The sequence below is a fragment of the Xenopus tropicalis genome, chromosome 9 (genome assembly GCF_000004195.4).
Source record: "Xenopus tropicalis strain Nigerian chromosome 9, UCB_Xtro_10.0, whole genome shotgun sequence".
Classification (NCBI taxonomy): Eukaryota; Metazoa; Chordata; class Amphibia; order Anura; family Pipidae; genus Xenopus; species Xenopus tropicalis.
The window spans coordinates 18,671,498-18,699,481 of NC_030685.2; the positions used below are offsets into that span (position 1 = coordinate 18,671,498).

The following is a 27,984-nucleotide window of genomic DNA, read 5'->3' on the forward strand; positions in this document are numbered from 1 at the left end:
TATGCCACATATTACATATGCTAATTCCATATATAAAATTAATATCTAAGTAATGACAATCAGGCTGCCTGTAATGAAACCAACACCCTATGAGCATATAAATGGCTCCAGCCCCTTCCATAGAGAAAAATGATATTGGGTGTAGGACAGAAACATAGAACTTTTTTTTAAGATATTCCATGTAAACACCGCCATAGGACTTTCCCCTCCCTGATACAAGAAAAAGAAACTGCGCTTGGAAAATGATCATTTGGCTTCCAACCCAGTCAGTAAATTCTCTGCACCCAGTGCCAGTGAGACATGCCGGATCTTGCCGCTGAATTGCATACAGGTATCAAGCCCAACGTGCTTTACATTTGTCTCTTGGACGTATTTAAGGGGATTTTCACACAAAAACAACCTGCCAACCTTTCATGAAATGAATATCTAAAAGGAGTATGGGAAATAGTTCATTGGTTTGTGTTTCTCTGCACTGCTGGTCCTGACTGCCTGATAATGCACAAGTTCCTCTTCCCAACACTGCAAACTATCAACTAATGCACATTCCACTCCCAATTCTGCAGGAATATCTGCAGAATTATGACAACCTTTACCTCCCCAGGTCTCGTACGACTACAGCTCTCATCATCCCCCTTCCAAAGAATTGGGAATTACAGTTTTACAGCACCTAAAGTGCTAAATATTAACTAAGAACACCCAGTATTTGCTGATGGTAGGACCCACATATTGATACCATTCTGAATAGACAAACGTGGAGTAAGTGTAATAATAATAATAGGCAGGGGCAGACATGAATACAACACAGAAATCAATACATCATAAAATGTTAATCATTACAGTTAATGACCTCCTTCAAGACTCCATAGGGGTGATATATTACATTCACACCGGATATTACCCCCCAGTTTAGGTCTGGATATTAGGTGCCTCGGTTGGTCCTGATATGAAACCCAAGGAAAGAAAAGCAATGCAGGGAGAGGTAATTGCAATGTATATGCTGAAGGCTGGTCAGACACATTAGCTATTTGTTATCACAAGAGGCACTAACTGATAATGATCAGAACCGGTTGTGTTACAAGCAGCAATAAATATATCACATAAATGGACTAATGTAAACACCACAATGGCAGAGGCAGGCGTAAATCTGTCTGAAAGAGCCTTGTGATGCCGCTTAGGGCATCACAAGCCCTAATTCATTAAGGGAAAATTATAGCTAAGGAACATTCTGCTACTGTGTGACAAGGCATTGCCACATTATTTCATGTGTAATTGAATGTATGCATTGCATATGCTCTGTAGGGCCAGCCTCAACATGGCGCACTGCATTGGCAATAGCTATGTGGCCCTTTTTGGGGAGTCACTCCTGCCATGATGTCAGGCCAGGGCCCCTGTGTTGTTGGGCCCTGTCCCTTTCTTAACTCTTGGAAGAGGATTATGAAACAATGGGAGGGCAATGGGTGGAGACAAGTTAGACTTTGACCATCCAGCGTGAAAACTATGGACTGTGCCCCTGAAGATGCCCCCAGTAGCCCCCCATCTTCTTTTCTTCTGATTCCCAGCACAAGCTCTGGGACCCACTCACAATATACTGTATATATATCTATAGAGTTTATAAAAGTCAAGAGGCAAGACTATTTACTCAAGTATACAGATTTGTGTTCCAAACCAGTGCATACTCAGCCCTTCAGCTTCTATAACTGATGGAACCTCATTTTCAGCTTGATGATTTCCCACGACCCCTAAGCTGAGCTTTCCAATTGCAGCCCCAGAGCACACTGAGCATGTGCAGTGCCACTGGCACACAATCAATGGCATAACAATATCCAAGATGGGGACCTGCTGGGGCAACTTTGAAGGCCTGGATAATTACTGCTATAGGGCTGTTTAGCCTCTGGGCTAGTGCAGTAAATCCAGTATATAAAATGCAGCAGTTTAACCATAGTCTTCTTAATGCTTTAGCGTTATTTAATTGGTTACATCAGAAGTGTCGTGCTGCATAGGGTGGGTACAAATCAGCAACTCTAGGGCACTTTCTATAATGACTAATATTTGGTGACGCCATGTAAGGTGGCCTGTGACAGCCTGTGTAAGGTGGGTGTCGGTGATGATCCCCCCTACAAAAGTGAAGTTTCATGGTACAGTAGTAATTAAAATGAGGTGCATAATTAATTGTAAACTAATAACTGGGTCATTAGACTGACTCACAGGATTAATGCGTGAGAAAACAAAGGTGCAACCCATATATATCCTGTGAGCCATCGATGCATTATATTCGAGACCGGGCCCTTAGTCACATACAAGTGTATGTAGCAGACCCCTATTATATTGCCTCCATCTGCTGGACCCCACTTTCTCCCACGTGCTCTCTGTCAATCTAGTGGCTTCCATTACTCATTGTTTTGTAGAGTTTCCACTTTTCCCCTTTCCCCATTATCATGCACCCCCAGTGATTTCAGAGATGTATTTCAGTTCGGACCCCTTGATCAGCAAATTCTCAGAAAATCATGTACCACCACCCTTCAACTCCACTGCTGGATTTGGGCAGACAAATTTTATTTATTCTATAGGCACCCAAGGGCTTCCCCTCTAAAGCTGCTGCACTAGGCACGGGCCCTCAAGTGCCTGTATGGTATTCTCCTCAGAACTGATATGTTTGTGGGATGGGGCAAACACAGCCACAGTCTTCCTTTAGATCAGTGGTTGTTTTTAGGTTCTAGCCCCCCTTGGAAACCAACCTTTGTTCAGGGTTCCCTTAGCTCAGGGGTGGGCAAACTACGGCCCACGGGCCACGTCTGGCCCCTTGGTCTGTTTAATCTGGCCTGGCGACAACACTGACAATGGCGTAACACTGTCCCGGCCCGTCGGTAAGTCAATGTGGCCCCTGAGCCAAAAAGTTTGCCCACCCCTGCCTTATCTTATAATAGTGTTTTATATATATATATATATATATATATATATATATATATATATATATATATACATATATAGGAACCAAATAATATAACCTTTATTCAGTGAATTAAACCATTTCCCTGGTAGTTATAAGGCCACTATCAGACATTGCATGAAAAAATCTTATAGATAAGCCCACATATTGCATTTTATTTAAATATCTTTAAAAAAGTACTCCCCTTTCCCATAAAAACATGAACAGGAGGATACAAGGAGGAGCTGACAATGTGCTACCAATTAGTGATAAAATAAAAGTAATGGGTATCACCCAAGAACATATTTAGGAAACCATTGGTGTCTTGGTCATAGTTCCAAGAATATCTAGGGGAGCAAATAAACAAATCTCAATCCAATTGCCCTTCTAGTTGGGATTCATGGGTATCTAAAAGAGTCTAACCATAAATGACCTTCAAGTTGGAACCATCCCTTCTCCCCCGTCAGTTAGAGAAAGGGTAGGTGTCACGTTATGGTAGTGTCACCTCAGGGGATCAATCCCAGCCCTGGTACCAAAGTACCAATCATTAAATGCTCCAACATGTAGTCAGCGGCTTTGTGAGGAACTATGGTGCCCCGGCTGCCACTGTGGGTGCCAACACCTTCCTAATGGAGGTTCTGACTGTAGTAAAACAAGAACAATTGCAGCCGCCTCCCATAAGAATGTGAAAAGCCCTTTATAAGCAGTTTATTCCAAATAACAGAGGTCATGTTGGGCTCTATATAAAGCAAATCCCCCTTAATACGCCGCAGTAGCAATTTCAATTCTAAGAGCTACAACCATAGGGTAATCTCCCAAAGAGGGACACGTGTGCCAGGTTAGACACAGCCGGGGTGCCTGCCCAGAAGCCTATTCTTGAAAGACGCTGCCCAGTAATTTCATGGGTCGCCCTTACTCTAATTAAATACCTTGCTGGTTAAATAAGGAGAAAACGACGCGGCTGTCATTTACCAACCTGTGGATTCATGCTGACTCTCAGATTAAATATTATGTAACCAGAGGAGGGCTCAGCCACATGGGTAGGGTAGCCATACCTCACCTTTAATATAGGACTGTGGGCCTTAATAAAATGCATATTACAGGGCAGCACTGGAAGTTAAGGCACTAGGTCCTATATTAAAGGTAAAAATAGGTTTTATTATGTAATAATAGGATGCTGCAGGCCTGTCCTTAAAACAGTTTTCCCCATTTTCTCTGTTTAAAGGGGAAAATGTATTCCTGTGGCTATATTGAGTCCCCCTCCTGCCACCAGAATAAAGCCCCTGTATGTGAGAGGGAACCTACCTACAGTATGGGTAGAATTAGTAGGAGAGCTCAGGGCAGCTCCAATAGGGATGTATGTCCTTTCTGCTAGTGTTTAACCTGATAGGACAATATGCCCCCCTACTCCCCCAGAGCATATGTAGATATATATTGCTCTATTTTATCCCCTTCAGATATAAGAGTGTGTGCTTGACAAGAGGCTGGAATGATATAGGCCCGCACTAGTCTACATAGGGCTAGGGGTGGGAGATGTGAATTAGTATAAATTGAATGTAAAGCCAATGACTCCGTTTGCTTTGCTGGTCCTGACTACATGTACCATGGAATCAGTTCTCCTCCAGCCAAGACTTCCATTCTTAAGTTCCCACAATGCCATGCATATTCTGTAATGAACAGGCTGGTAAAGAAGGTGAATGGAAGTGTGCAGGGCATTATGGGGTTACATTGTTTTCCAAACATTATGGGGTTGCATTATTTTCCAAAAAGCAAGAAAAAAAAACCAGACTGTCCCAGGGTGGCATATGGAGCAGACAGTTTCCATCCCCTTTCCTCATCCATAACTCAGCATGTACACATGGGTAAGAATTAGGCAGCAGCCACTGCCAAGCAACTATACATAACAGGTAAGAGCCAATCATGATCTCAGACAGTATATTCTAATAAATATGGTAGCTGTATCATACATACATAAAGCTGTATGTGTGCCAATATAATATATTAATTATACCGTACAGGCAAATCTGTACAATAGTCTCCTTTTTGTCCAAATGTATCTCAGTAGCATGACTCCCAGTTAAAAACCTATAAGAGGAGTTCTGTCCATTAATGACTGAAACTATGCATTGGCCATATTTTTAGAGCAGTTAAGTTAGCAAGGTGATTGGCTGATAACTAGGTCTAACAATTTAATTCTTAACAAGTAACCAATCACAAGCTAATGAGGCAATGCTCAAATTTCAGTGGGTATCTGGCTGGTAGGGTCCAGTTTACCCTAGCAATCAGACAGCTGTTTGGAAGAGAGACTGGAGATAAATAGGAGAGGCCTAAATAGAGAGGCAAGTAACACTAAGTAGCAATAACCAGGGGCAGGCCAAGCCAATCAGGCACCCCAGGCAACCAGGTCAGCCAGCCAGAGACTGCCCAAGCCACTGACCCCCATTTTAAAGCTGGAAAGAGTCAGAAGAGAAAGGCAAATAATTATAACTTCAACTAATTTCAGACCAACTGCAAATTTGCTATGAATAGGCCATGCTATGACATACTAAAAGTTACCTAAAAAGGTAAGCTACCTCTTTAACAAGGGTACAAACAAGCTTGTTGCTGTGTGCTGTGAAGATTCAGTGCAACAGTAGCAAAACAGGCAGGGTGCAAGGCGCCCCATGTACTGCTGGCACAGGATTAGGCCCATTGGCAGGAATATTTTTACTTGGCGTCTATTTGTTGTTCTATTCGCATAAACCATTTCATATTGGCAGAAGGTGTGATTTCCCAGCAACTGACAACCTGATGTCAACACATCCTATAGGTTCGGCCACTTGATTAAGGAATCCCCGCACCCTGTGGACTGGTGTTTCCATGTGTAAAGTGACATCAAATTTCAGGGGACCAAATCCAGGTGAGTTTTTTGGCCACATCACGCACAAACCACACCATTTCTTTCCCTCTGCCTGGAGTATTAATAGGGGTTACATTGCTCATTAGACCAACTCTTTATCTCTTCCTGCCCTTTCCATGTCATCTGCTCTGTCGGTAACTTTGCCAATCAGAGGGTAACGGCGTGGTTAGATTATGAGAGCAGGGGTGGCATAGTCGCCACATCAACGAGCTGATGTGGTCCCCGATCCAACGGAAAATCAAACCTGCCGGATCGTGATCTGGGCAAATTTAGGCTGAATCGGTCTAAAGGAACCAAATCAGAGTTAAAATCTGCCTGTGTATGGCCACTTTTACAGTTTTGTGCAAAATCCATGTATTCCATCACCCCATACTGAACTATAAAAGGAGGGTAACAGAAAAGTAAAATCAGCTTACAAAGGGGGTGCCATTTTCAGTTCTTTATTGTTTTACATTTATTTGTAAATGTCATTGCCCTAGTAAGCAATTTTTTTGGCACCCTTTCTGCACTGCCGGTTATGTCGCTTGCACAATGTAGCAGAAGCCAGGTCACCTCAAACCAAGACTCCAGTTTCCGCAATACTTCTTCATAAATCTATTCACCAGTCAGATCCTGCTACATTGCAGGAGTCAGAACCAGCAGTGAAGGACCAAACATTTAGATACTGCTTTCATTAGCAATTACATTAACAAATGATTCCAAAACAAAAAAAGTTTGAATAGATTTTTTTTTGCATTGGACTGATCCTTTCCTTCTGCTAAGGAAGAAGTGCAAGGAGGTTGGTTTAGAGACAGGAACACAGGCCGGCCAAGCAGGGCGGTGTATCCATCACACAGAGATGTGACTCACTAGCAATACGTTTGCTTACTTAGCCAGTTTGTGGCTTATTGGCATAGCTCTGCCACCCCAGCCAAGCCCAGTCATCACTCACGTTCTTGCCTCATTTTCTAGCTTTTCTTTTTGGGCGTCGGATCTTCCCAGTTTCCAGCTATCCCGACTGGATGGCCCAGTTTTATGGATCCTAGACTCTGAGAGTGCCATGTGTTATCACAAGCAGGACCCAGCCCTTGTATTGGCAATCCTGATAGGAGTATTTTTGGCTGCTGGGGGAACAGGTTGGCTATCTCTGAGGCATGCTTCACTCACAAACAAACGCCAAAGATAAGTAAAAAAGAGCGTTTGGGGGGGAAGGGATAGGGAATGCAGTGGGGGTTCTAGGGTGATGTGGGGTCCATGGTGGGGACCCTGGAGAGGAACCATTGGTGGGCCCTGCAGAGGCCAGTCTGACCCTGTTAGGAAGTCCATAAAATAAAGTGATAATGGACTTACTGTTTTCTCTTATAAGCATGGTTAAAGTCCCCATACACGGGCCGATTCTAGCTGCCGATATTGGTCCCTTAGACCTATTCGGCAGCTAATCAGCCCGTGTATGGGCACTACCGACGGGCCTGCCTGACCCACATATGGCCTGAAAACGGGCAGATATCGATCGGGCAGGTTAAAAAATCTAGTCGGATCGGGGACCGCATCGGCTCGTTGATGCGGTCCCCGGACCGACTTTTCCTATACCTGTCATTTGGCCCTGGGGCCAAACGATCGAATTATCCTGGATTCCCATCAGCCCTTTCTTATTCATTCCATAAGCCTATATAACCTATATAAACTCTGGCACAATTTGGCACTTTCTCCATCAGGTGTTTTGGCCCCTAGTGCTTCCCTTAGGTGGCCCAGGGGATACTGCCCCTTGCCTTTCAATTCTTCTGCATTTGTAATGAAGTGTTTTATTAGTAAAATTCTCATTGGTGAATTTTCTTGCATCTATAATGATGTTTTTTTGGCAACTTCTATAGCAAAACTAGGGGGTGCAGTGGGACAGCGTTATTAACCCCATTTAATATTACTAAAATCAGTGGTATGATACAGGGGTTTGTTAGTTTGACACTGTGTCAGGCATCTTGCTGGTACCTTACATATAGAGATAATTATGTCATTATTTCCCCTCATTATATGACACAGGAATCAGACATGGGGATAAAGGGACAGACTTGTTCAGTGCTGGGAAACTGGGCTTAATGCTCCCAACTCCAATTGCAGGAACAGAGAACAGGGAGCCGGATTTACACAGATCAGCTGGGATTCTCATTGGGGGATTTTTCGCATTTTAAAGCAGCCGCTGACTGTGGAGATTTGCTTTAAGCAACCCTAATGTTGCTGGACTACAGCTCCCAGCATGCCTCTATCTTCATTATATGTTACATTATTCTGGGATTTGTAGTCCAGCAACATCTGAGTAATGTTTGGTTAAGCAGTGCAGCAGGGTTTATATCCCCTTTATTACCCCTCAAAAACAGTTGTGACCAGATGCATCACTGTCTATCACTAGGTAACACAGAGGATTATGGGTAGTAAAGGTAGGACCAGCAGCTGTCTTTTCCAATGCCAGTCACATTCGGGTGTGTTTGTTTGTTACAACAGGTGACAAAAGCCTGGGGTATTGGTGTGAGGGAAAGGGAGTTAGCAGGCCAAGAGAAACAAGATGGCTGCAGTAGTAACTCATTTCATTCATTTCATTTCATTCAGTGTCACCCAACCTGAGGCCTGTCAGTTGTTGCTAGGGAACCAGTGGCAGCAGTTGTATCAGTGAGTCAGTGCTTTCTGTCAGAGCGGAAGGATAGCAGATGGATAACACTATGTTTTGTTATGATATAGCAGGAGGCTGGAGCTGCCATGCTACTTCCTGAACTGGATGGATAAACAAAGATTGTTATCCATTCTCTTAATAACACACAATACAGAGACAGGCTCTGACCTGATTTGACTAAGGTCACTCCATACACTGGCACCACACCTCTCTTTCATCCGCTCTGCTTATGTGAACCTGGGCGGCCATCCTGAAACAACAACCCTATGTTGATCTAAACATGGAGAGCACTGATCCGTTGTGACCGTGGTTTTTGTGTTGGTATTGGCTGGACTCTTTCCCACACAGATTCCACAAACAGATGCTATCAGTCCCTTATGGGCACCAGGGAGATCAGCGCCAGTCTATTCTCAGTCGTTTGTATGGGGCATTAGGGTGGCATTCCCAATGCAGGTATCCATATACTGATTGTGTGTATATAGACAGAGCTACAATTAAAAATAAATGAAATAGATTTGAACATAGTGTAACATAAACATGGCTTGACTCACATCTCATCAACCTTCAGCCACTGATAAACTACATTTCCCAGCATCCTTTGTCATTGACCCATAGTATAAAAATGCCCGGCACCACACCTCCACCCCTTTTACTCATCATTAGCATCACAGACATTCATTGGATATCATTAATATATAATTAATGTAATATAACAATCCCTTTTTATTTGTTTAATTGAAGGATGGAGATAATGAAGGCTGTGTAATGATATAGCAGTTGCCAGGCTATTCCTTATGTTATTAAAGCCATTATTTCTCTCTTCCTCCTATAATTCTCATTCTAATCTGAGTGTGATAACCCCCTCACAATAAACCAGCAGGGGGTGTGGCTTAAGGGGCGGGATGACATCAGCAGGGGCGTGGTCTATAAAACCTGGAATAATGGCAGCCAGCATACCTCAGACATAACAACACTCTATGGTCGCTCATACACAATACACACAACATAACACAATAGCTAGCATTCACGCTGTATGTGTAAAACAAAAACTAAAACAAATTGGTGAGGTAATTTTGCCTTTAAGTTGCACAACACTAAGCCGTATTTGGGTTGCCCGGATATCTGTGATATAAGTCTGGTTCAGCTTCCAACAGCAGTTGTGCAACGCATGCTTCCCTCTCTGCCCTATGGCTTGAATGAAGTTGTTTGATCAGTGACTCAGACATTTGCTGCGTGTTGGGACTGGCTGTGCTCTGACGCCACAATCCAACATGATAAAACATGACATCAAAGTGCCCGACGGCATGAGTTCTGTCCTGGGCCCTACTGTTTTGGTAATGAGGGGATAGGCCAAACTCTTTGCTGTTGGTGCAACAGAACTGGTTCTAATTTCTCTCGTTCTATTGGCATGTACCATAACAAAAGCTGCTTTACATTAACAGTGTACACAGTAGCCAAGTGTATGCACAGCTTATCTACAGGCGCAAAGGTCTATGGGCCTTACACCTTGACTTTTTGTTGAGGGTGAAGAGGGACACGTAGGTCAGGTTACTCAAACAAGCACACTACAAGGGCTCATTACTTAAATAATCAATAGTCTTCCAGCCCAGTTGGTACATTGACCTTACCTAGCAATTATTTCTAAGGTCCCTATCACATTTACATGCACTATGGACGATTTTATCAGCAGCCAATTGACCAGTCTGTATATTCAGAAACCAGAGTACTTGGAGACAACCAATGGAGGCACGCACTCCTTGCAGACAGTGCCCGGGCTGGTATTGAACTTAGTGCTGCATGACTATACTAGCCCAATCACTGCTGAAAGCAATCCTATGTACAAACCCATCCTTATCATATGCTCAGGGTCGGACTGGGGGGTGAAGGGCCCACCAGGGCTCCCGCCGGCTGCGTCCCCTAACACCCCCGCCCACAGGGGCCCACCTAACTCCCCTTGCAGGGCCCCCCACCCAACGTCCTCCCCCGAACGCGTAAAGCAGTCAGGCAGGGGTAGCGCCGGCAAGGGTCGGTTCTAGAGCAGGGGCCCACCGGGATTTTTCCCGGCGGCCCAGTCCGACCCTGCATATGCCCCTCAGTATGTGCATATATATATATACATAGGAGTAAATTTATCATGCTGTGTAAAAAGTTAGAAAACCAAAGCAAAGCATGTGATTAGCTGCTATGAGTAACATCGCCAGCAATGTTTTACTTCACTTTTTACACAGCATGATAAATATACCCCATAGTGTGTAGGTGGGTGACACATGTGATACTGCTGAAGCCACCTGGGAATAGAGAGGAACAGAGTGCGGATGGAGGGCGCGGGGCGTGGGTGGCTGCGTTTATCTGTTTAGAGAAGTGAGCAAACAGGGCTTAATGTTCTTGGGTCTCACACTATAGTGCGGGCATCTCACAGGGCAGGGGCATCCAGCATGGGGCGATACGGTTGACGTCTGGCTTTAGGATAGGGAATCCCCATTTTAAAGTGGTTGACCACCTGAATTTTTTTTTTGTGTGTATAAAGAAATACATTATCATTCAAATCGACCTTTCAAAAACAGCCCTTGTAAATGTAATTACTATTGCCATCACTGCTTGCCTGACAATCGAAAGAATGTTGCGGAAATCGCCTCCCCTATAGCCAGGCTCCATGCAAAGGTGACTTAGTTACCCCACTGCTGTAAGCTCTTCAGCCCAGACTCAATATGATGCCCTAGTAGCAATCCTATAATGCCCCAGCCACCTCTAGGACCAGAGCTGGGTTTTAACCTTTTCAGCCCAGAGTCTCTGTTACCCAAGCTGGAGAATGATTCCACTCTTCAGTATCATTATAATTATAATTATTATTATTATTACATATGATCAGCAAAGGCAGCAGCTGTTCAGACAATAAATTGGCCCCAAGGCCACACTCCCATATAATGAACACTTTTCTATATATTTTTGGGCTTAGTATAAAATGACCCATCTGAACAAGTTTCACCCACAGCCCAAAAACGGTGGAAGCCGGGGGCTTTCTCACATATAATAATGTTACCCTGCAACACAGGGAGATTAAGGTGATCAGCACATGAATGTAAATGGGATCCAGTGGGATCAGTTTTTCCTTGCACATAGGGGCCAGACAAGCCACAGGTTACTTCTTGCACATTTGCACACTTCATACACCCCCCACCTCTGCTGTATGCGTTGACTAGTCTAAATTGACTGCAGAATAAGAAGAATAGCTTCCCAGGACCTGGTGGATCAGTGCCGGGGAGGCTGAACATGGACAAGGTACAACCAGACATGGTGGCCACCAACTATGCTACGTCATTCAGGTAAGGCACAATTGGACACATGGAGACCATTATGCAGTTGGGGAGGGGAACCCTTTTTAAGAAAAGCATGTGAGGGGTTCATACTCCACCACAGTCACATAATACCAGGGGGCACAGCTCTAGGTATACAAAGCAGTTTCTCATTGTATAGACCACCTTTATATTTATATTCAGTTATCCCCCTCCAACCTGTTAATAGCTGGAAGGGTCAATGCAGAAGGTTTAAGGGCCCTTCTATAGGCCTGCTTGATCAATATCTGGTCAAAGTTCTGACGGGTTAGAAAATCCCATCAGAGGAGGATTACATTGGCACACAGATATGCTATTCCAATGGGCATAAATTGGTCTCTAGCATAATTCAGTTGTTGGCCCAGGGCTAAGAAATCAGAACAGTCCAGTTTGGCCCAATGCATTGCTGACCTCCCCAAACAAGTCTGTATGCCCAACTTTAGCATCTGGACAAAAGGGTTAAATCACGCTCTGTTCACCAGCGGTGCTACATATGAAGTAGAGATATACATGAGAATGAATCATGGATACAACGGTTTTATCCACCTAGCACATATATGTCAAACACAAGGCCCAGGGGCCAAATCCGGCCCACCTGGCTGTTTTATGTGGCCCTTGGTGAATGTGTCTGACCATCCAGCCTGATCAATTTCCATTTTCACATAGTAACTAAGACTAAGGGGTATATTTATCATGCTGTGTAAAAAGTGGAGTGAAGCATTACCAGGAATGTTGCCCAAGGCATCCAATCAGTAATCAGATTTCAACAGTATTGGCTGCTATGAGCAACATAACGGTAATGTCTTACTCCACTTTTTACACATTGTGATAAATATACCCCTTAGTATCTTACTAAGTATATTAATAAAAAATTTAGCCTGTGTTTTAGATTTCGGCCCCCTTATGTGATTGAGTTTCACACCCCTGCACATCTCCAGTGTTGAGACGAGGGCAAAGTTGAGAAGATCTCAGATAAGGGCCACGTCATTTGTTTTGATCGGCAGAAAATCTCTGATAACCTGCCAAACAGATCTTCCATGGAAACAGCCCCACCGCTATCTCAAATCACAGCTTACTATTACAGCAATCTCTGACAAGTCTGACAGTTTTCTAAACCTTCCAGAAAGCTGAGAAATGTATGTAATAAGTGTAGTAAGTGAATGACTGGGCATAGCAGTGCCCCCAAGGCCTACAGATCTCGACAGCCTGGTAGGCCTGAATCCAAGGGCAAATGTATTTTGAATGTAGGGTTCCTGCCCAGGCGGTAAAAATTCCTTAGCCAGCTTCCTCCAATCCTTTAGGCCACAGCCATAACTCACCCTAATCCCACTCCCTGTACAGAACTACATGTAACTTTCTCCAAAACGTGGCAACCCTAGGCCCAAGTTATTGCCCTGAAGTGAGCCCTTTGTGGTCTGGTTTCAAGCCTGCCCCCTTGATAGGGTTGTCACCTATCCTGCCAGGGAAATCTGGGCAAGGAGGATGGGCATGACGTCATGGCGGCAGGGCGTGACATCACAGGGACAGGCCACGTCATCACAGGGGCTGCAGGGGTGGGCCAAGACGACCGGGCGCCCAAGGCAACCCGGTCGGCCTCTTCACCCCTGCACTACCCCTCAAGCGCGAGGGGGAGGGTCATTGCCCCCACCGTGTAATGACAAGCAGCGGGGGCAATGACAAGGTAGCGTGGACATGGGGTAGGCAGGAGAGGTTCCTGCCTTGCACCCCCCAATCGTTGTGCCCTAGGCAGGTACCTCTTCTGCCTACTCCTAGTTCCGGCCCTGCGGGGGGGGGCTATTATGCGGTCGGCGATTGGGCAATTGTCATGTCAGTCTTCTTATTCCAAATTGGAAACCGGCTGTCCAGGCCAAGACCAGACAGGTGGCAACCCTTCCCCTTGATAAGAATCACACTATGCTATAGCATACAGTCCAACCCCGATTTTACGTTTTCCAGGGGACTGGAAAATAAAAAACGTAAAATCTGGGAATACGTAAAATGAGGTTAAATAAAATAAGGGGTTTCCTGTGAAAAGGTGTAAAGTGCAAAAAAAGGCTTTAAATGCATAAAAACTAACATTTACAGGGCATAAACAGGAGTTTTTAACAAAAATGCACCAATATTAAGACCGTAAAGGGGTTGTCCACCTTTAAATTAACTTTAGTATGATGTAGAGAATGCTATTCTGAGACAAGTTGCATTTGGTCTTCAGTTATTTGTGGTTTTTTTTAATAATTTGGCTTTTTGTTCAGCAGCAATCCAGTTTGGAATTTCAGCAGCTATCTGGTTGCTAGGGTCCAATTTAACTTAGCATCCAGGCAGTTGTTTGAAAGAGACAGAATATGAATAGAGAATAGAGAATAGAGAAGGGCCTAAATATCAAGATAAGTAATACAAAGTAACAAGAACAATACAACTGTAGCCTCACACAGGAGTAGTTTTTGGCTGCCAGGGTCAGTGACCCCCATTTGAAAGCTGGAAAGACTGTTCTATTACAGGTATGGGACCTGTTATCCAGAATGCTCGGGACTGGGGGTCATCCGGATAAGGGATCTTTCTGTAATTTGGATCTCTATACTTTAAGTCTACTAAAAAATGATTTAAACATAATTAAACCCAATAGGATTGTTTTGCATCCAATAAGGATTAATTATATCTTAGTTGGGATCAAGTACAGGTACTGTTTTATTATTACAGAGAAAAGGGAATCATTTAACCATGAAATAAACCCAATAGGGCTGTTCTGCTCCCAATAAGGGGTAATTATATCTTAGTTGGTATCAAGTACAATTAATTGTTTTATTATTACAAAGAAAAGGGAATCATTTAACCATTAAATAAACCCAATAGGGCTGTTCTGCCCCCAATAAGGGGTAATTATATCTTAGTTGGGATCAAGTACAGGTACTGTTTTATTATTACAGAGAAAAGGGAATCATTTAACCATTAAATAAACCCAATAAGGCTGTTCTGCCCCAATAAGGGGTAATTATATCTTAGTTGGGATCAAGTACAGGTACTGTTTTATTATTACAGAGAAAAGGGAATCATTTAACCATTAAATAAACCCAATAGGGCTGTTCTGCCCCCAATAAGGGGTAATTATATCTTCGTTGGGATCAAGTACAGGTACTGTTTTATTATTACAGAGAAAAGGGAATCATTTAACCATTAAATAAACCCAATAAGGCTGTTCTGCCCCAATAAGGGGTAATTATATCTTAGTTGGGATCAAGTACAGGTACTGTTTTATTATTACAGAGAAAAGGGAATCATTTAACCATTAAATAAACCCAATAGGGCTGTTCTGCCCCAATAAGGGGTAATTATATCTTAGTTGGGATCAAGTACAGGTACTGTTTTATTATTACAGAGAAAAGGGAATCATTTAACCATTAAATAAACCCAATAGGGCTGTTCTGCCCCAATAAGGGGTAATTATATCTTAGTTGGGATCAAGTACAGGTACTGTTTTATTATTACAGAGAAAAGGGAATCATTTAACCATTAAATAAACCCAATAGGGCTGTTCTGCCCCCAATAAGGGGTAATTATATCTTAGTTGGGATCAAGTACAGGTACTGTTTTATTATTACAGAGAAAAGGACAAGCCCTATTGGGTTTCCGGATCCCATATTTGTACAAGAAAAGTAGCAGCCTTCCAGTACCGTAGCAAAACTCCTTCACTCTCCTTGACCTTTCCATAACATAGATACAGGTATACATACCCATATATATATATATAGTTCCACTGACCTCTGGTGGAAGGTGAGATTATTTTCCCAAGTTAGAATCCAGCCAGCACACTGTAGGGTGAGCTTGGATTTAGCTTTTATTATAAATATGCATCTGGGCTCCACAAGTAAGGGGGCAGCAACATGCATACAAACAGACACAAAGATCCACAGTGCTACTGCCCAACACAAACGACCTTGTCGTGCCTTTACTCCAGAACAGAGTGCAGAAGTTGCCCCTGTTTCTATATGGAGAATGTGCATTGGAAGCCAGAGTCAGGTTGGAAATGATTGGAGATGACTGCCAGGAAACCTAAAACTGAATATGGTACAGATATGGGATCCGTTATCCAGAAACCCGTTATCCAGAAAGTTCCAAATTACGGGAAGGCCATCTCCCATAGACTCCATTATAAGAAAATAATTCTAATTTTTAAAAATGATTTCCTTTTTCTCTGTAATAATAAAATAATACCTTCTACTTGATCCCAGCAAAGATACAATTAATCCTTATTGGATGCAGAACACTCCTACTGGGTTTATTTCATTTTTAAATGATTTTTTAGTAGACTTAAGGTATGGAGATCCAAATTACAGAAAGACCCCTTATCCGGAAAACCCCAGATCCCTCATAATGAGTAGAAATCAGTTGCTCTTACTTGACAGAGATGGAGAAGTCTCCTGGGGAACTCTCACTGTCCCTGATCAAAAAGGCTCCTACAAAGTTCCGTTTCAGCAGTATCTCTTCTGCCACTTGCCGGGAGATCCTGCCCGCGTACCACCTGGGACATGAAACACAAGTAAAAGATCAGTAAAGGCCATAAGGACTGAATGGCATAGAGATCAATGACGTGTAAATGTAATTACTATGGTTACTGGTATCTGACTGCCCCTTTCTGTTTTCAGTTCTGACTCTTCAAACAATGTAGCATAAGCACTTCAATTTTCTTGCATTAGCTCTTTAATGGAACTATCTTGCTGAAACCAAGTTGCCAGTTTCATGTGTTTTGAGATGTGTGATTACTGTCGGTTTCCGTGTCTGGCACAAAGACAAAAGCCACACAGAATTGGAATCCGTAGAGCAGAGCTAGTGACTGACCAACATAGGACTCAGCCAATAGGTGTTGGTGCAATGTCTAACTAGGAGTGTGGTTGTTCCTTCTGATTGAAATCGCCCAACTCTCTCCCAGTGAGCTGGGTTATATTAACATGATGATCTGTTACAGTAAAGTGTATAGAGCCCATAAACAGGCTGGGGCCACACACATCCTTTAGTGACCACATTCAGACCACAGGCCTCTGTCTTGTAGAATGAGTGACATGTCTGACCCAAACAACTTGCTTCATACTGGATTGCAAAAATAACAAAATCTGACTAGGATTTCAGTTTCTAATCCATAGTTTCAGGGTCATGGTTTGCTTTCTACTACAATCACCAGAGTTTGATGAAAAAGAGATAACGAGCTTTATAAAACAAACCCCTCCTATTTGTGCCTATGCTGCATAACCATTACTGAGAAAGAACAGAATGCAGGGGTGTGGACTGTGGTTATCATCACAAGTGCATCATGGTTTATATGTATCTATGTGCACACAAGCATGTCATTTGTGTAGAAGGGTCCCATCTCTTTTCATAAAAGAAACCTGTGTCTTGTTCAATATTTTTTATGACTTGGGACAGTTTTCTGCTTCTTCACATTTATGGGGGCTGAGGTTTCCACTGAACCTTGATATCATGCAAAGAGGTAAATGGAGATTGTGTGCATGTTGGGGGGCTATCCCCTGGAAAGGACCACCAGCCGTGAAGCCCTGTTTTAGAGTACTAGCATTTGGATCTAGGACTGAGCTTTTTTTATGTTTTATTCCCCTTTTGTGCAATTGGTGGAGAATGCATGTGAATGAATGGTTAGGTTTGGTGATACGAAGACCAGGCAGGCTTGAAATGTACATACGGATGGGGTTTCACTTTGATGTAGTTCTTTGGGATATAGCCCTCTCTTCCAAAAAGTTCTGCTTTAAACCAGTTTTGGTCATCTTCCATGTTGAGTATCTGGGAACAAAAGATGGCGTGTCAAGGCATTACATGATGAAACAAGGGAGGAGGCTGGAGTAAAGAACATTTTTGGGAAGCCATTGTAGTTAGCCAACAGTTTGGGTGGCAGAGTTATGTACATAGGTTACACAGGGTGCACTTAATGATAAGAGATACTCTATTACCTATAATTTACTATGTGGAACATTCATCAAAAATTTCAGAACTCCCCATGGAACAATGTTGTTCATTTTGCCCATTTCATTGTCAAACACAAAATGTGGCATCAAAACCCTTGGAATTCAATGGAAAACTGGATCAGTGATGACCTTATTCTGCAGGCTAATCCAGCCAATCACTGCAATGAGGCAAAATCATGTAAATATACAACTGCGACACATGGGACCATCTTCTGGATTTCAAAGAACTTGATCCATGTATGGGCAGCTCCCAGGATCCTCAGCCTGCCTTTATCTGGACAGCCAAGCCAAAACAAGGCCATTTTTAGCTATGTCAGGGCATGAGAGAGGGAAATCAAACTTTGCAGGGCCCCATTATTTAATATACAACTCATCCTGCTGTTGTGGAACTAAAACACACGGAACCTACTAATAGAACCTGTCTGAAGGCTCTGCTGCCGACTGGGCCACACACGAGGCAGCATCGGTATGAAGCAAAACTGTGGCCACCTTGCCCTTCTATACTCATTGTCCCATATTTTCCTGATTGCAACTGTTTCTTTTGACTATATGTGTAGCCCAGAGCAGTCACCCCTACCCACGCCCTGCTAAACTTACGGGAATGGTATAAGGGTTAGAAAAGAAGAGTTCATGTTTGCACACGTGTGCATTTTCTCTTTCCTTTAGCTTTCCTGTAGCAAAGAGACATAAAGAAAACCCCATAATTTACAGTCTGTGATGAGTACAATAGCGCTGCAGGAAAATGACAAAGTGCTGTGTTTGCAGAGATAGGAAACATCCTGTCTGCACTCAACAACAACACAAAACTCACTCTGAAGCCAAAACAGTTTTTTTTTTTGTTGTTGTACAAAACATGAAAACATATATGGGAATGTCGGAAAGAAATTGTAATCACACAATAATTGTACATATTGTATATTTTCAGTTACATTCAAATGGAAAAAGTGTTGGGGAGCAACACAAGCCTGAAAAAAAGTTCCAGGGGAGCTGTGATTGGATATTTGGCAGCCCCTATGTGGACATGGCAGTACATGTTCTTAATGCCTACAAAGCTTGCCTATCTGTCAGAAATTCAAAAATGGCACCTGCTTTGAGGCCACTGGGAGCAACATCCAAGGGGTTGGGGAGCAACTTGTTGCCCCGGAGCCACTGGTTGGGGATCACTGTCCCATGGTCAGTTCTCTAAAGAAGATGGATATTTTTAAATACTGATGATATGCTTTGCTAGAGACTAATGTAAAATATTACCCATTATCAGACATGGGCAGGGTCGGACTGGGGGGGTGCAGGGCCCAACGGGGCTGCCACCCCAGGTGCCCCGCACCCCCCAAGGTGCCTCCTCCGGCCGCACACCCCTAAAACCCCCCCTGCGCAGGGGCCCCTGTCCGATGTCCTCCCCTGAACGCATATGTGAAACGCGTCAGGGGAGGACATCAGAGGTCAGAGGAAGCAGCAATATGGTCGGGTCTGGGCTGCTGGGTCCCACCAGGGCTGGGGCCCACCGGGCATTTTCCTGGTGTCCCGAAGGCCCAGTCTGACCTTGGACATGGAGACATAGACACTTGCTCCCCCACTCTTAGAAATGAGCTCTTCAGTATGCTAAGGTCCCCAGTGGTCTATGAGTAAAAAAAAACTTTTATTGGTATTCTCCGAGATTATCTATTGAAAAGTGGCCATCTCATAATTTTGGGTGCATCTGCAGAATCTTTTGTTTTACCCTAATTTGGCTCACATCAGCTATGTCTAACCTGCACAACCTGTTATAGGCTGCCTCCCAAACCATTTACCTTTATTATATCCCCTTTTTTAAATGGCAGTTCATCCCTTTCTGTAGTCTTAAAGTTGTATATTGCCGTTGCCTCCATGTCAGCTGAGAGGAGTCACCAACATTCAGTGTGGCCAGTTGTACCAATAAGTCATGCAGAGGTGGGAAAGATGCGGGGGTGGGTCCGTCCTTAGGCTCTCAGTTTTATCCCTGGATATCTGGTGGATGGACAAACATCAGCCATATCTATGAAACAACGGAGTCTGCAGGCCAGTGCTGATTGTGGAGAGACCTTCTTGGAAAGAGAACTGATCCAACAACCTGCAACAACATCACCAAGTTAGAGAAGAAGGGTCTGAGAAACAGCATTTGTGCCCATGGTTATTAGCTCACCTTCCCTCATTTAGCTTTAGAAATTGAACTTTCTACTTCTCAAACCCTTCTGGAATTTGATGGCATTTACAATTACTTTCAGGCCACTATGCTCCATGTACATTAAGGCAAAACAGGCTGGTCCAGCATTTGAATGCATGCCCTAGTTACAGGCCTGTTCGCCGGATCTTTTGAAAAGCTCCCGGGCATCTTCTAAGTTTTAGCCATCACTGTTGGGTGAAATCAGCACATCCACTTTGCCAGCCTGATTGGCCCCACTCTTAGCCAGGTACCAATTATGAATGTAATGAATGAGATTTTGTTTTGCCCATTGAGTAAACCAAAGAAGTCATTATTATATATGTTGATGCACAGTAACACAATAACAAAGGATGAAAAAAAAACCTTTGGATCAAAAATTCTACCTTCTAATTGATTTAGAGACAGGTAAGAAAAACTCTTCTAGAAAAAGTTGAGACTTCAAAAGGAAGAAAGAATACAAAACAGCAGTCAGACCAACCCCTGATCAACACAACGTTCAACCATTCAAAATGATCTTCCAACACTTCCATCACTATAGCCTTGGATATTATGCATGTCCAAGAAGTCTTCCAATCCCCTCTTAAAGCCAATAAGGGAATGTTCTATTAGAGTACCACCTAGCAGCATAGTCCACAACTCATTGCCCTTACCAGGAAGAACCATCTGTGCTTCTTCAAGTGACCATTCAGTTCCTCTAGTCTTAAGGGGCAGCCTATGGGTCTTTGTTCTTTTCTATATTAAAAAACATCCCCAGTTATCTGTCTATAATGTCCTCTAATGAATTTGTAAAAGGTAATCATGTCCCCTTGCAAATACGTTTTCTATACAGAAAACAACCCAACCTTGCTAGTCATTTCTCATAGTTTTTCCTTTCCTATTAACAGTTAAGTTGCACGTCTCTGCACTCTCTCCAGCTCATTAATATCCTTCTTAAGGACTGGAGCCCAAAACTGTCCCCATACTCAAGGTGAGGCCTTACCAGGGACCTATAAAGGGCAAAATTATGTTTTCATCCCTTGAGTCAATGCCCTTTTTTATGCACTGACTCACACTGCCTAGAGTTGCACAGTTTGTTATCCACAACCCCCCATCCTTCTCAACTATGAATATCCCAAACACACAATTTTAGTATATAACTTGCATTTATATTATTTCTACCAAAGGCACTTATTAACATTGAACCTTGTTTGCTTGTTTACTGCCCAGATTTCTAATCGCTCTGCAAAGTGGCAAAATCCTGTATTGAACTTATAGTTTCACACAATTTAGTATCATCAGCAAAAATAAACGCAGCACAATGCCCACCCACAAGGTCATTAATAAACAAGTTAAAAAGCAAAGGGCCAAAGACAAACCCCTGAGGTACTCCACTAACAAAACTGGTCCAGTTAGAAAATAGTGCCATTTACCACCACTCTTTGTAATATATCATTCAGCCAGTTCTCTATCCAAATATAAGTGCTATGTTCCAGTACAATATTGCTTAATTTAATCAGTAACCTTCTGCGTGCTACTGTATCAAACGCTTTAGCAAAGTGTAAGTAGATGACATCCACTGCCATCCCAGAGTCAAGGTTCCCGCTCACCTCCTCATAGAAGGCAATTAAATTAGTCTGGCAAGATCTATTGTGCATAAAACCACGCTGGCAAAAACTCAAAGTATTCTGATGTGAAATGTATTTGACTATCTTATGTATTATTACCCCTTCCAAAATCTTTTCAACCACCGATGTCATACAAACAGGCCTATAGTTATCAGGCTAAAAAGGGATTCCTTTACAAAATGACTTTTTTATTAATATATCTGCTACTACAGCTGTTTCAGGGGGACACTTCCATGACTTTGCCATTCTGAATGTAATACCCCCCTTCCTTCACATATCCCCCCCATATCCTCTGCAATGATCTAGTAGCGAATACTGAATAGCTCTGTTATACATTATAGAGTACAATTCTCCCATATCGGCTCACCTTCCCAACACTGTCCCCCACAAAATAAAGCAGAACTCCAAGTCTCAACCTAATAGAAACCTACCCTGCGGGGATATAACCAGTAAGAATTACTCACCCGCTTACATGCTTCCTTTCTGGGAACTATTCGGTAGATGCCCACATCTGCACTGATGACTTTATCTGCCTTCAGGCTGTCTCTATGCTCCGCTGAGCCTGCAGAGGAAGAGGGCTGGTATTTTTATGTTAAAGGGTTTTTTTCTGTTAGTTAAAGAGATGACAGGAAGTCAAAATTAAAAACACTGTGGCAGCACAGAGGCATTGAAGCAAATACTCAGCCTCCTCCGTTGCTGCTAATTGTTCTCTTTGTGTATATATATATATATATTGATTGTTGCAGGCATGCCTCTTGCTGCTCAGATTCCAGTTATAGTAGCCCTTCTCTGATTTGCTTCTCAGTACCATACAGAACAATGTTATTATTATTATTGCTTTATTCATTGCTGCCAATTCTAAGCAGCACCACGCAATGAGCTTATGGAAGCGTATAATCTCACATTAGCGCCTTGGGTAGAGGGGGATATTCACGTTTAAAACAAATATTTTTCTAACCAATGATCACAGGAGTGGGTAGACTTGAAATGCCCAAAGTGCCCATTTTCTGATTCTGATTTCCAGTGACTTTGGTGCAAGTAGAGAGCAATGCAGCAATGCACCCTGGGAACTTAAGGCAATACAGACTGGGCCCATATATTTGTGCATGGCAGTGGCAAAAAGTTAACTTTACATTAACTTTTACCCCCCATGTAATAAAAGAGCAGTAACCAATAGTAACCAATAAGATGATTGCTTATAAACAAGTGACCAGTCAATGGTGATTAGTTGCTATGGGTTACTGCTCCTGAGCAAACAGTGCCTTTTATTACATAACCCCCTTTGTATGTTATAGTATACACTTAGATTGTAAGCTCTACGGGGCAGGGACCTCCTTCCTACTGTGTCTCATACCACATGGCACTTACTCCCTGTGTATTTATACTTATTTATTGTATTTATTATAACACTTGTCCTCCCTGTGTGTAATTCTGTATATTGTAATATTGTACAGCGCTGCGTACCCTTGTGGCGCTTTATAAATAAAGTTATATATACATACATACTCTTATTCCTAGCAACTTTTAAATCGGTCTTCATTATTTTTTTTTATATTGGTTTTTAATTATTTATTTTTAATTATTTGGATTCCTTTTCTGCATCTTTCTAGCTTTAAAGGAGACATATTGTATAAATGAAAAAAACCCCAATCTTGTAGGCAATTATGAATAATATGCGGTGCTGGGGTTTTGGGGGAATTTCTCAATAATTCAGTGCAAAACACAACTTTTTTAAGCACAATCCTTTTGTATTTAGAGAAGTATAATGAAGTATAATTAGTTCTAACATGATGGGCCTGATTCACTAAATCGCACAAATAAGTCGCAAAAATTAGCGTGCGATTCACTATAGTATTAGCGCGTGCGTTAAGTCGCCATTTTCGCATGCGGTATTTTTCGCGCTAGTTTTAACACATGCGTTAATTTCCGCGCTGAAAAGAATACAATCGCATGATTCACTATAACTTAGGCGTGCTAAATATCGCATTCGGCTATGCAAAAATTAACACCTACTACAGGCAGGCGAAAAATTATAGAAAAGTACAGTAAATGAGTTTTTGCCAATAAAATATGGACTTACAGTGTTATTTATTCAAGTCTGTGTCTTTTTACTCAATTTTACTAAAGTCTTGGCATGTATGGAATTTCGCTAATATTATACAGTACTATAGCGCTGAATATGTTGTCGCGATATTATACAGTACAATAGCGGTAAATCTTTAGTCGCACAAAATACATTACTAGGTATAATAATTATAGAAAAGTACAGTAAATGAGCTTTTGCCAATAAAATATGGACTTTATTCAAGTATGTGTTTCCCCTAGAGTGACGCAGACGCCAGTTTGCAGGGAAATGGTCATTTTTAATACAGTAATTTTACGAAAGTATTGGCGTGTATGGCTAACATGGCGTGCGTTCATTTGCGCGACTATTTATATGCGGCTACAAGTGATGAAATGTTTCGCCAGGCATGGATTCGCAGCGAATTTTTGGACGTGCGGCGAATTTTTCCGCAGCAAATTTTTCCATGCGTTTCGCAAAACAATCCGCCAATGGCAAAACGCATAAATAAATTCGCCACTCGAAAATTCCCCGCACGTCCAAAAATTGACAAAGGCTTCAAAAAATAATAGTCGCGGGCAACAACTTGCGTTAATTAGTACGTAGCGTACTTTCTGCCGAGTGTGATAACTCTAGCACTTCTTTTTTTTCTTACTTATATTTTTATTGGTTTTTGGGGTTTTTTCATTTCAAATAAACATTTATACAGCACCTCTCTAGCTCTCCCAGGGCAAAATGTCACCAGTTTTATGCTGCCGATTGTCGCGAATGTAATGTCGCGACAATTAGCGCATGCGATAAATAGCGAGCATGCGAAAAATACCGCGCATGCTATTTATCGCGACAAAAATATTGCATGAAATACCGCGCGTAAAATAGGCTTATAGTGAATCGTGCGAAAAGTCACGAAAATTAAGACGCAATAAAATTTTTACCGCACGCTATAAATAGCGCACGTTTTATCGCACTTTAGTGAATCGGGCCCGATATGTATTTCTATTTAGACCCGCTCCTATTCATCTTCCATTTTCACATTGACAGAGAACAGATGAAATTCCAAAATGGGGGCCTACTGAACTAAACTCTTAATAACTGAAAAACCACACAACATGAAGACCGACTGCAAGTTGTCTCAGAATATCAACGTCTACATCACATTAAAAGTTAATTTAAAGATGAAGTAGCCTTTGAGACAATTGGGAAATTCAGCTTCTTTACTGATATAGCCCCCTTGGGGCATCATTTCATAGCCATTTCGGAATCAGCCTGGCCCCCTACAAACTGGAATACACATATATATATATATATATGTATCAATGAGTTGCCATCTTCCAGGTTCACCAACTCACGACAGGGGGCAAGTGATGTTGGGGTGAAGTGGGTGATGTTGGGGGAGGGGTGTGATGTGACTTTGGCGCTGTTCAGTTTTCCTAATTTGGAAAACTAGACAGGCATTTTGGCCAGGTCAGCCCTCCGGAAAACTGGGCAGTCTGGATCGACACCGTACAGGTGACAACCCTAATATCAGTGCTCTTTCACATCCTTTCCCTTGAGCTGCCATTTTGTGATGGGCTGTGTGCTCCCTCAGAGATCAGCTGACAGGAAATAATGCAGCTCTATCTGTAACAGGAAGTAGTGTGGGAGCCAGCACAATCTACTTTGGTTTATTTAGATGGAGCAGGGTTTTATATATGAGTTTTATGAGGTATAATTTTATAGAGACCTACATTGCTTTGGGTTTTTCTTTAATGATATGAATATAGCAAAAGGCCCCAGCACAGTCCCTCCTCCCCAAACACACTCAGAGGACTCCCCAAACATCCTATTACCCCATACACGAGCTCAGAGGGCAGGGCTGTTCTGCCCCCAATAAGGGGTAATTATATCTTAGTTGGGATCAAATACAAAGCACTGTTTTATTATTACAGAGAAAAGGGAATCATTTAACCATGAAATAAACCCAATAGGGCTGTTCTGCCCCCAATAAGGGGTAATTATATCTTAGTTGGGATCAAGTACAGGTACTGTTTTATTATTACAGAGAAAAGGGAATCATTTAACCATGAAATAAACCCAATAGGACTGTTCTGCCCCCAATAAGGGGTAATTATATCTTAGTTGGGATCAAGTACAGGTACTGTTTTATTATTACAGAGAAAAGGGAATCATTTAACCATGAAATAAACCCAATAGGGCTGTTCTGCCCCCAATAAGGGGTAATTATATCTTAGTTGGGATCAAGTACAGGTACAGTTTTATTATTACAGAGAAAAGGGAATCATTTTACCATGAAATAAACCCAATAGGGCTGTTCTGCCCCCAATAAGGGGTAATTATATCTTAGTTGGGATCAAGTACAGGTACTGTTTTATTATTACAGAGAAAAGGGAATCATTTAACCATGAAATAAACCCAATAGGGCTGTTCTGCCCCCAATAAGGGGTAATTATATCTTAGTTGGGATCAAGTACAGGTACTGTTTTATTATTACAGAGAAAAGGGAATCATTTAACCATGAAATAAACCCAATAGGGCTGTTCTGCCCCCAATAAGGGGTAATTATATCTTAGTTGGGATCAAGTACAGGTACTGTTTTATTATTACAGAGAAAAGGGAATCATTTAACCATGAAATAAACCCAATAGGGCTGTTCTGCCCCAATAAGGGGTAATTATATCTTAGTTGGGATCAAGTACAGGTTCTGTTTTATTATTACAGAGAAAAGGGAATCATTTAACCATGAAATAAACCCAATAGGGCTGTTCTGCCCCCAATAAGGGGTAATTATATCTTAGTTGGGATCAAGTACAGGTACTGTTTTATTATTACAGAGAAAAGGGAATCATTTAACCATGAAATAAACCCAATAGGGCTGTTCTGCCCCCAATAAGGGGTAATTATATCTTAGTTGGGATCAAGTACAGGTACTGTTTTATTATTACAGAGAAAAGGGAATCATTTAACCATGAAATAAACCCAATAGGGCTGTTCTGCCCCCAATAAGGGGTAATTATATCTTAGTTGGGATCAAGTACAGGTACTGTTTTATTATTACAGAGAAAAGGGAATCATTTAACCATGAAATAAACCCAATAGGGCTGTTCTGCCCCCAATAAGGGGTAATTATATCTTAGTTGGGATCAAGTACAGGTACTGTTTTATTATTACAGAGAAAAGGGAATCATTTAACCATGAAATAAACCCAATAGGGCTGTTCTGCCCCCAATAAGGGGTAATTATATCTTAGTTGGGATCAAATACAAAGCACTGTTTTATTATTACAGAGAAAAGGGAATAATTTAACCATTAAATAAACCCAATAGGGCTGTTCTGCCCCCAATAAGGGGTAATTATATCTTAGTTGGGATCAAGTACAGGTACAGTTTTATTATTACAGAGAAAAGGGAATAATTTAACCATTAAATAAACCCAATAGGGCTGTTCTGCCCCCAATAAGGGGTAATTATATCTTAGTTGGGATCAAGTACAGGTACAGTTTTATTATTACAGAGAAAAGGGAATCATTTAACCATTAAATAAACCCAATAGGGCTGTTCTGCCCCCAATAAGGGGTAATTATATCTTAGTTGGGATCAAGTACAGGTACTGCTTTATTAAAATAGGGAAAAAGGAAATCAATTTGAAACATTTAAATTATATGATTAAAATGGAGTTCATGGAAGATGGCCTTTCCGTATTTCAGAGCAAATCCCGTACCTGTACAGCCAAATGGGGCTGCCAAGCCCACTGTGCAGCTCTGCCTTCTGAGTTCAGGCTCGGGTATCTGGGGTTATTTGGGGGGGTCGCTGGCTGCAGTTGGGGAGGGTCCCTATGATGCCTTCACTCAAGTACAATTTTCATTTACATTTTCATTCTGCGGATTTTCACTCTGTGTCATTTCTTAACTTGATTTCACACGTATTTTTGCCTGTTTTCTTTACTGCAAATCCTTTGCATATATTATCACATGCTACAGTTTAAGCGTATTTATCATTACGTAATTACATATTTTCTTAGCTTGTTTTTGTGAAAACATTTCCCGACCCAAAAGGGGGACAAAATCAGTGTAAACTTTTTTTGTGAATTTCTTATGAATTTTCAGGCAAATGATGCCTGCATGAGATATTGTACACAGGCAGCCATCATTTTACATGGAATTAGCTGTGCAGCTTGGCGCATTCACCATTTTCTTTGCCAATAGGTTTTTTTTTTGCCCCCCCCTGAATTATTTAACTATTTGGTATAGTAGCAGAGTGCTGTTATAGCTGATTGGCCAAAGTTTGTTATAAAAGCAAGTGGTGGGCTTATGGCAGTGGTTGTTCTAAGGGGGAAAGCAGCTGCCCGACTACATTACTACACGTTTACACAATGGCAG

The 27,984-nt window shown here is 42.1% G+C and overlaps 1 protein-coding gene across 1 annotated transcript in view; it reads right to left on the reverse strand.

The window, feature by feature from the left end:
- grap (GRB2 related adaptor protein) overlaps positions 1-22,077 on the reverse strand; it is a 36,816-nt gene extending 14,739 nt beyond the window's left edge. Inside the window, 4 exon segments of the mRNA NM_001345939.1 lie at positions 16,192-16,314; positions 17,485-17,582; positions 19,552-19,850; positions 22,012-22,077. Coding sequence (NP_001332868.1) covers positions 16,192-16,314; positions 17,485-17,582; positions 19,552-19,629 — 299 coding nt within the window. The 5' untranslated portion in view covers positions 19,630-19,850; positions 22,012-22,077.
- Between the last annotated feature and the right edge of the window lie 5,907 nt (positions 22,078-27,984).